The sequence below is a fragment of the Salvelinus sp. IW2-2015 genome, linkage group LG4q.2 (genome assembly GCF_002910315.2).
Source record: "Salvelinus sp. IW2-2015 linkage group LG4q.2, ASM291031v2, whole genome shotgun sequence".
NCBI lineage: Eukaryota > Metazoa > Chordata > Actinopteri > Salmoniformes > Salmonidae > Salvelinus > Salvelinus sp. IW2-2015.
The window spans coordinates 7146040-7156919 of NC_036843.1; the positions used below are offsets into that span (position 1 = coordinate 7146040).

Sequence of the window (10880 nt, forward strand, 5' to 3'; positions counted from 1 at the left end):
GGGCGGATTTGATTACTAATCATGTGGCTAGGTGAGTTAAATCTTATAATGTGTTGCTTCATTACCTACCTACAACAAAACAGATACATTTTCAGACCTCTCTCTAGGAGAGAGTGCTATTGACTGGCAGGCCACACTTTACCTTATTTATAATACTGAACAAGCTCAAACTATTTAAAAATGATAGGCTATAGACCATGAACATTTTCAGAAACCTTTTAAAAAGTAATTACATAATGTGCATCCCATTAAAATGTGTGATACAAACTTTGAAAGGGCATAATTAGCCAAATATGCAAACCTATAACAACTGGCTCAGCCCTAAAAGCTTATTCTGAAATCTTTTGATAACTTTCACTTTAGCTGGACTTGATAATAAATACAAGTGGGTGCAAGGTTGGTGTTCAATTATGATACATTTATAAGGAGAATTTGAACGCAATGTTAGATTTAGTTTTCATAAAGTTATTGCACCAGCAATAACACGAAGCTTGATCCTTTGCAGATACCGTAGTCCTAAAGAAATGCCCAACAGCGTAGCTAGCTAATAGCTAACAGAATTAATTTTGAAAATAATAACAATATATTTTACATCAGCTATCTATCCTAAATCTGTATTTACTAGAAGCAGATACAAATTGAAAAACTGCCTTTTACAAGCTTCTTCCTCATTCAATGGGGTCAGAGTTCAGTAAATATTGGTGATGTCATGGTCTGAAGATGGCTGAAGGGTGAGTGTGAAGTCGCAAAATAGTTTTTGTTTTATAAATTAACCATCGTAATATATCCCACTCTCAGCATGTTTTTCTTTCATGTAATATATTCCTCCCTTCATATTTAGCTATTGCCACATTCATCTATTTCAAAAGGATGCAATCAGTTGCTTTGTCTGTTCTCGAGCCAATCGGGTTTTGTTTACCAAAAATATTGCACCAGCTGTTTAGCTCAATGGCTAGCTGGCAGTGGCTAGCAAACTGTTTGCTGTCAAATCGCGGAGAAAGACGTATTAATAGTGTTTTGTAAATATTAACAGTGATTGGACAAATACAGTTCCATGGTTTCCACCGTAGCTTTGTTCGCTATCTAGCTAGCAAGCTAACAGCTAATGCAAATTCACTGGTGTTGGTTAGCAATTCAGCTAAATTGGCTAGATTGTTATCAAATACTGCATAGTTTCCTAAGAACGCGAAGCGAGCCGAACATCTCTGTCGGCGCCATCATACCAGAGTGTATGCGCACTGTCATCCTGCCTGACCTGGTCGTTAATGGCCTAGCTAAATAGTTATATAGCTAAAATGTAAGCTATGCGTTTCACCATTAGTACCTGTTGATCACGTTTTAATACTCTGTCATCACTATGTCTCTTTACTTCAGAGAAAGCTGTGAAGGTTGGTGGGGAGGCTGGCTTCAACAAAGCTTCCAGGCCGTCAAAGATAAGGTAGACATCCATGCTAGCCTGCACGGATCCCCAGATGATCTCTCCAGTATCATAATGAGCCGCAAACTATTGTGTTATGTTCTGTGCATCAAAAAGGCTAATTTAATGTCTTCAATATGACTCATTATAAAACAAGGTGAAAATCAATATCCTTGTGACATCCAAGTACACTGATAAGGCAGACATATTACTGTACTCTGTTTGCACTTGTCAATGTAACTCCAACATTTTATTGTTTTTGCAGTCATCAGAGGCATATGAATTTATAAAGCGTGACCTGACAGAGTTCTCCAACGTGGTGCAACATGACGCTGCGTGTTCCATCGTGGCCACAGCAAGTGCCGTTAGAAGCAAACTAGCGGTAGGCCATTTGGTTCTTTACTAGTTTCATGTTTTAATGTCACGTGCATAAGTAAAGTGAAATGTCTTTCTTGCTAGTTCTAAACCCAACAATGCAGTAATCAATAAAAATGTAACACTAAAGGTAACATAAGGTAGAGCAGAACCACACGAGAAATAGAAATAACTAGAACATGAGAAAGTAAACAAACATACTATATACAGGGTCAGTTCCAGTACCATATTTATAATGTGCAGGGATACTGGAGTGACAGAGGTAGATATATATATATATATATATAGGGGTAAGGTGACCAAGCATCAGAAGATATGGTAAACAGAGTAGCAGCAGTGTATATGATGATTGTATGTGAGTTGGTGTGTGTAGAGTCAGTATAAATGTATATGTGTGTGAGCAAATGATGGAGTGAGTGTTGGCGTGTGTAGGGCCCTGTGAGTGCAGAGACAATGCAACAAATAAATACAAGGGTCAACTCAGGCTGTGTAGCCATTTTGTTAGCTATAGGTCATAGTGACCCATATTAGATAAGTTCATATGAATTACCACTTGGTTATTTATAGGCATACGTCCTGACTGTGGTATGTCACCTGTCCCACTTTGTTTCAGGTGGAGGGCTCCTCTGATACCACAGAGAAGGTGAAGAAGAGCCTGTCCAGTTTCTTAGGAGTGATAACAGACACCCTCGCTCCTCCCCAAGACATGACTATCGACTGTGATGTCATCACGCTAGTGGCAACTCCAGCAGGCACCACAGAGGTGTATGACAGCACCAAGGTGAGTATGTTAATACTGTGTTCAGCTTATCACTATGACAGTGTGATTAAAAAAATTAAGGACTAGATGCCATGCTGTTTTACATTTACTGCTAATATACCAGAATGTTTCTCAGAAATGATATGTTAACATCATGTGTTATAATTTTTCCCCAATCTGTTCAAACATGTAAGAGTGGTCAGGTTTAGAAGTGTTACTGAGCTCCAGAGTAGAGGATGGTTAATCCACAGGATTTAGCTTTAGCCCTAAAATACGCAAATCAAAGAAATCAAAATGTATTTTTATATCAAAATATAAAAATCTAATCACACTCTCTTTCTCTCACTCTCTCTCTACACACACACACACACACACACACACACACACACACACACACACACACACACACACACACACACACACACACACACACACAGTACCAGTCAAAAGTTTGGACACACCTACTCATTCCAGGGTTTTTCTTTATTTTTACTATTTTCTACATTGTGGAATAATAGTGAAGACCTTAAAACTACTATGAAATAACACATATGGAATTTATATATACACTACCGTTCAAAGGTTTGGGCTCACTTAGAAATGTCCTTGTTTTTGAAAGAAAAGCACATTTTTTTGTCCATTAAAATAACATCAAATTGATCCGAAATTCTCTGGACATTTTGAGCCTATAATCGAATGCACAAATGCTGATGCTCCAGATACTCAATTAGTCTAAAGAAGGCCAGTTTTATTGCTTCTTTAATCAGAACTACAGTTTTCAGCTGTGCTAACATAATTGCAAAAGGGTTTTCTAATGATTAATAAGCCTTTTAAAATGATGAACTTGGATTAGCTAACACAACGTGCCATTGGAACACTGGAGTGATGGTTGCTGATAATGGGCCTTTATACGCCTATGTAGATATTCCATAAAAAATCTGCCGTTTTCAACTACAATAGTGATTTACAACATTAACAATGTCTACACTGTATTTCGGATCAACTTGATGTTATTTTAATTGACAAAAAATGTGCTTTTCTTTCAATAACAAGGACATTTCTAAGTGACCCCAAACTTTTGAACGGTAGTGTATATATTGATATGTAACTGTTAAAAGACAATAGTTTACAGCATATTGAATATATTAGGCTATTGTTAGCATTAGCATAACGTTATCAATATACTAAACAAACAAAATATGGTCTCTTTTTGTTGCAATACTAGATATCAGAACACATGTTATGTCACATGATCATTTGAGTTACAGTGTGTGTTTTGTTCCCTAGGCTCGTCTCTACAGTCTGCAGGCTGACCCTGCTACATACTGCAATGAGCCTGATGGTGAGGCAGTACACATGCTTCTTTTCTATCTGTCTTCACTATTCTCATTAAAGAAAAAGGTCATGTGCCATGTAACGTCACTAACCCGGCTTCATTCCCTCAAAACATAAAAAAGCCATCAGCATGGCAATGACAAAGGGACTTAAGACCATATAATTACTCATTCTACTCTACCCTAAATGTCCTCAGCTGCACTCCAATACTTTATAAATCATGGTCAAAATCAACTCCTATTACAATGAATGCAAATAACTTGGCAGGACAAGACATGGGTAGTTTGGACTTCTATGCCACTTATTTTCATGCAGTTGTTAAACGGTCATGAAAATATTGTATTTGTGTTTTTAATTGTGTGTTCTGTGTTCTGTCCCAGGTTCCCTAGAGCATTTTGATGCGTGGCTCTCCAGCTTCAGCCTGGAGGAGAGGAAAGGAGAGATCTCTGACCTCCTGGTCAACACCCCCTCTATCAGGGCCCTTTACACCAGAATGGTACACTTTCTAATAGGGTTGGGCCAAATTACAATATGTTAATTTATCAATAATGATTGACAGCCGTTGTCAATGGTGTCAACATCGTGATGTGACAGACAATGGTTTATCCTATTGGAACCTGACTGGTGCCGCGCAGTAGGCCTAACGGAGTCGGGCAGCGCATGAATGACCATCCGAGTAATTCAATAAATAGCCTATGCTATATAGGCCTTCAGAATGCAAGAAAGGAATGTAGGCTAGACAGAGTGAGGAATTTCACCAAAGCTTTGCAAAATGTCCAGTCAGAAAGAATTGTTTCTCTCACTTTGTCAGACGCGTGGGCCTTACAGCCTAAATCTATAAAACATTTATAACGGACACCTTAACTATATTGTGTTTAGCTGTTTTCAAAAACATAGGGTAGCCTTGTCTCGCCATTCATTATGAATATGACTTTGGGGTAGTACGCTTTCATCGTTTTATGCATGCAAGCTTTCTCGATCAAACAATTAAGTAATCTGACAGAGTTCCATCTCAAAGTTGTTTGAATAGTGTAAAAACATTAGGTAGCCAGTGGACTAATAATGAGAGAGAACAAACAATATCAATGGACTATAAAAAATGGAATGAAAAGTTTAAGCTTATTAAGAAAGAAATGATCTGTGCGGGGCCCACAGAAGCAACCAGGGTCAACGCCCTTCACAAAGCACGTCGACAGGTCTCCCACAAGGTCAAAAACGGGGACCCCAACCAGCAACCATTTATGGCACTATTTACATGTGTGTCTGTGCATGTGTGTGCATTTGAATGAGAGTGTGTGTATATGCATGTGTACACGAGTACAAACACCTGCACGGCATCAGCCTTAGGCAAACAAGCATTAGATGTAAAAACATTGCCCACCCAGTGTCATTCAAACATACTTTTTGTTGTTTTATTTTGACTTTATTTTTTATCTTTGTCTGTTGTTCTATCCCCCGCCCAGCAACTCCACTCCCACTTGTCTCCAATTCCACATCCCAACCCTCAGCTTCCCTCAGCCCATCCCACCTATCTCTGCTGGCCATCCTCTTCGGATTTCTATGCACCATATATCTTTCAACTGTGCTGTGATGTTTAACATACAATTTGAATCTATCTAATTGAATAGAATCCACAAATTGTGAGTTAAAGATAAATAATTTCAATGAAAGTATTAGTAATTGACTGACCAGTTCTCCCAACAATTCTATTTCTAGGGTAAATTTTAGGTTAATGTTATGCATTTTCAGCCATTCCTGAACCTGAGACCAGAAACAGGCTACCTGAGGGCAATACCAAAACAAATGGTCTATTGATTCTGTATCCTCACAAAAAAATCTGCTGAGCTGCGATGACTATATGCTCCCAATATTCAACATTTTGTTGGTGCCAAGAATTCTGTACAATAATTTTAGCTGAGAAGCATGAAGTCATATCAGATTTTATTTGTCACCTCCGCCAAATACAACAGGTGTAGACCTTACTCTGAAATGCTTACTTACAAGCCCTTAACCAACAATGCAGTTCAATAAATAGATTTAAGAAAATATTTACTAAATAAACTAAAGTAAACAAAAAATGAACACAATAAAATAACAATAACAAGGCTATATACAGGGTTACCGGTCCCGAGTCAGTGTGCGGGGGTACAGGTTAGTTTAGGTAATTTGTATTTGTAGGTAGTCGTAAAGTGACTATGCATAGATAATAAACAGTAAGTAGCAGCAGTGTTAAAAGTGTTGAAATTCATTGTAGAGAGCTCATTTATATATTTTGTGATATGCATACCAACTATGTCTACTTCACCGTCAGCCCATTTTATTGGTAAACTGCAGGGTAATGTAAAAGTTATATTTAAAAAATATATATTGTACACTTATCATAATTAGGTTTTAGTCCAGAGTCCAGAAAAATTATCTAGATCTTCAATGAGACATTGCAGGGATCTAGCTTGCAGACTTAATATAAAACTTGAGTCATCGGCATACATGGACACCTTTGTTTTTAAGCCTTGGATTTCTTATCCACCCAATGATTTATAACCTAACTCTTACTGCAGTAAGACAGCCCGTTCATCTTCAGTTGACTGTCACTTTGCTCCATCATGTGCACGAGTCACACACACACACACCTGTTCCATGCTGAAACTCCACCAGAAAGGAATATTAGAAAAGATTTGCCTGCACTTAGCGTCTTCCCAGGCTTTCAGCGTTATCTTTAGTCATGTTTTATATTTGTTTATTTTTTTGTTGGTCAATAACAGCATACATCACAATGTTTTATGAGTACATAATCACGATAGGACAAAGGTTGACATCGCCCAACCCTACTTGTTCAGACCTTATTTCCTAGAAGTTAGATAGAAGTTAATAACTTTTTTAAATGCTCTGTACGTTGTGTAAGAGTAAGTATTTTCATCCATAGGTGCCAGCAGCTGTAGCTCATTCTGAATTCTGGCAGCGGTATTTCTACAAAGTCTTTCAGTTGGACCAGGTAATTCACTCACTTTTTTTTGTTTTGTTACTGGCATGTATAGCTCTCATGAACCATCATGCACCCACTTTTATCAGAATCACATGTTAGAATGTAAACTGCGCCCCTGCTGGCCAGTTGTAGATCACCTACCTCAGAGTAGAGCCCGATATTATACGTAGGGTTAGGGCCGGATAGTGGCTGTTTTTTCATCAATAACTAGGGTACGGGCAGGGCTTGGGTATCACGAAAGAGGATTTAGAGGCTCCCGAGTGGCGCAGCGGTTTAAATGGAAAGGCAAAGGGGGTTACCTAGTCAGTTGTTCAACTGAATGTATTCAACTGAAATGTGTCTTCTGCATTTAACCCAACCCCTCTGCCCGGGGAACAGTGGGTTAACTGCCTTGCTCAGGGGCAGAAAGGCACTGCATCTCAGTAATAGAGGCGTCACTACAGACCCTGGTTTGATTCCAGGCTGTATCACAACTGGCCGTTGTGCGGCGCAGAATTGGTCCAGCTTCGTCCGAGTTAGGGTTTGGTCGGGGTAGGCCGTCATTGTAAATAAGAATTTGTTTTTAACCGACTTGCCTAGTTAAATGAAGGTTAAATAAAATACAAATAAATGAATCACTAACATTTTGAAGCTGAGCCATTTGCTTGTGCTGCGCAGTACAGTGATATCTGACTAAGATCATAACATTGTCAGAAGTGCTTCAACCTCATCAAATATAAAACAGGAGAGATTATTTCACAGAAAATAATAATATTCCTTGAGTGTTGTCAGTTTAGAGTGACGAATAGTAGCGAACAGCTAACTGCTCTCTGTCTCGTCAGTGAGCAGAGCAGCCCAAGCAGGGCCGTTGCTATGGATACTCAGAGCTCCGTGAGCAGCTAATGGATTTACTAACGGAGGAAGTTATTTCTGATTTCGGGCCGAGAGGGCCTTCTATTTGGCAGAGTGAATCGGGCCTGGGTAGGGTAAGGGTTGAACGTAGCGTGCATGGGTAGGGGTTTGGCTTACAATTAATGCCTGTGCAGGGCTCTACCTCAGAGCTTTGGTAGCATAGTAGACCCTTGGAAAACTAATCTTGGCACCCAGAACCAAATCTCCCAGTATTTGATTTTGATTCGGACGCTTTCCCGTGTGTCCTAACAAAGCCCAGGTCCCCTCTTCCAAAGCTCATTACAATCCTCTCTCTCCCTTTCTGGAAAGTACACTGTTTTTATGATATTTTGTGTGCTGCATGCTGACAAAATGGAGGTATCAGACAATGTATTCGGTGCAACTATTTCACAGGTAAGCTATGTTTATTAGAGAATTTCATATCATCATCACCACTTCATATCATCACCTTATCCGATAAATAGACACACTAACAAGCTGGTAGTGTTCTGCTGATGGGTTACTAATGTGACTGACCACCAGGAGGAGGCCAGGCGAGTGGCCTTGAAGCAGAGAGCAGAGCAAACTACCCACACAGAGGCTCTGGGCTGGGAGGAGGAGGATGAAGGTATGTTGGATAGGGAATTTCACAATGGGGAAATGTCTTCTGTGAGATGTGACCTGAAAGAAGTCAGTCAGACTAGTACAGGTCTGTCTCGCGACTCACTGTTTTCTCCCTTATTTCTACCCCAGATGACTTCCTTGGCGCCACGTCTTCATCTCGCCTGGACTTCACGCCCCCATTGGACGACCCTACTACCCAGCTGTCCCCACTTACACCAGTCACAATGGCGACGACCCCACTCAGCCCCATCCCGTCTCCAAGCGGGGAGCGCTCCTCTCCCCTCTCCCTGAGCAGCGACAGCGGCAGCCTGCCCACCCAGGTGGAGGTGAGACCAGCCAGGCCACAGCCTGTAGTCGTGGAGCTGTCCCAGAAATTCAACAAGTCCAGCCTGGAGGAGAGAGAGCCAGAGGGGCAGCAGGAGGAGGAGAAGAGGGTTCAGTTAGAGGCCCCAGCCCAGCCTGAGCCCACAGAGAAGGCTACAGCTGAGAGAATAACAGTCCAGGCCCCAGCTACCACCGTCCAGGCCCCAGCTACCACAGTCCAGGCACCAGCTACCACAGTTCAGGCCCCAGCTACCACCATCAGACCAGAGACAGAGGGGCCCCAGGACCTGAGGGTGTTTGAGCTCAACTCTGACAGTGGGAAGTCTACACCTTCAAACAATGGCAAGAAAGGTAAAAGGACATTCTATTCAGTTATTGGTGTGACTGTGGTAACAGGGTTTGATTGAATAGGGTCTAAGCTGTTCATCAAATCAAAATCAAACACATTTTTATTTGGCACATGCGCCGAATACAACAGGTGTAGACTTTACCATGAAATGCTTACATATGAGCCCTTTCCCAACAATGCACAGTTAAAAGTAAGAAAACAGTTATAATTAGTAAATAAGAAGGGGAAAAAATGGAAACGGTAACACAATAAAACAACAACAACCAGGGAATATATAAGAAGTTCTGATACAGAGTCAATGTGTAGGGGTACGATGTAGTTGAGGTAATATTTACATGTAGGTAGGAGTAAAAGTGACTAGGCAATCAGGATAAACAGAATAGCCGTGTGTGTGTGTGTCATCAATATGCATGTGTGTGTGTGTTGGAGTGTCAGTGTAGTATGTGTGGGTAAAGTTCAGTGAGTGTGCATAGAGCCAGTGCAAGAATAGTATTCTAGAAGAGTGTTAAGTGGTCCCATCTGACCCTGTGCTTCACCCTGACCCCTGCAGGGTCCAGCACAGATGTCAGTGAGGACTGGGAGAAGGACTTTGACCTGGACATGACAGAAGACGAGGTCCAGATGGTGCTCTCTAGAGTTGAGGCTACAGGAGAGGTGGGCAATAAATACAAATGTTCCTGTTGCATTTCTTCTAACCCCAAACTGTAACAAAAAAGAACATGCCTAGTTAGTTCAATTATGTTGAACTAAATGAACTGTTTTATTTTTCAGCTGGAGGAGAACTGGGAGAACTGGAACTGATTGCTGTGGCGTACTGTTTCTATCCCGCCATTAAAGCCAGTTCTCGGCAGACGAACCATGCTTAACGTGTTTTACCTCTGTCCATGCCGTCACCGTGTCACGTTTGTTCGTAGGGGAATGTCCCTTTGGTTTGGACCATGTTGCTGAAGGCTAGCATAGCAATGGCAATCCAAGACAATAAGGTTAGAGCAAAGGCACCATCAGCTGTCAGTTTGTGCATATAGGTTTCAATGCTGATTTACTCAGTCTTTTTGGTTATTTCTTGAAAGCTGCTGCTCTCCCTCTATCTTCTGAAATGCCATTAAGTACATGTAAATTGTTGCTAGTGAACTTCTTGAAAGTTCTGAGTGGTGGGAATTATTACTTCACTTTAGGCTGAAGAATAGCCATAAAACTGTAACGCTGCTTATCACCTTTCATGAGATTAAATTCTTCGTGTGATTTATTGAATGGTGAATATATTGATTTAAACTTTTTTTATATATATTTTTTTCCCCCTCAAGTGATTTACTAACTTGTCTATCTTATGCAAGTGAATATTCAAGTGAATATATAATATTTTGGCCTTTATAGAGAGCATTCATTTTGGATTCACTCCCAACCCTAGATACATATGACCTTGACAGACAAGCGATAGTGTGGACAAGATATTCAAACGTTTTGTCACAGATCTGAGTTGTGCATTTGCCATTCTGTCTGTTTTCACCCCTGCCCTGCTAAGTAATTGACATGAACATATCAGCTCTTCTGTGACCTCCAGGGGCCACGTTTCCGCTTTATTTCCTGTCTCTGCTACAATAATCTATTATTCGATCAGTCCACGTCTAATATTATTCTGGATGGGTAAGGGTCTCATTTATTGTCAATCGTCAAAAGAGAATATGAAAATGATGCAATAAAGAGCCTGCAAAATGTTTCAGGTGTCATGGTGCCAGAGTATTGGGCTTGGATGTCTGAGGAGGTATGGCCTGTTGTCATGTTATTTCTGATGTAAAATAATTAATGAGATCCCACAGCCTGCTTAGTATGGACATATAGACTG

General features: G+C 40.5%; 1 protein-coding gene across 1 annotated transcript; it reads left to right on the forward strand.

The window, feature by feature from the left end:
• Nucleotides 1-640: 640 nt before the first annotated feature.
• LOC111963194 (BSD domain-containing protein 1) lies at nucleotides 641-10406 on the forward strand. Its single transcript, XM_023986484.2, has 11 exons — nucleotides 641-731; nucleotides 1375-1438; nucleotides 1683-1799; nucleotides 2406-2573; nucleotides 3840-3894; nucleotides 4268-4383; nucleotides 6811-6879; nucleotides 8284-8368; nucleotides 8494-9039; nucleotides 9588-9691; nucleotides 9809-10406. Exons 1-11 carry the CDS (start codon nucleotides 721-723, stop codon nucleotides 9836-9838), a joined length of 1365 nt encoding a protein of 454 aa, XP_023842252.1. The 5' UTR covers nucleotides 641-720; the 3' UTR covers nucleotides 9839-10406.
• The last annotated feature ends 474 nt before the right edge of the window (nucleotides 10407-10880 follow it).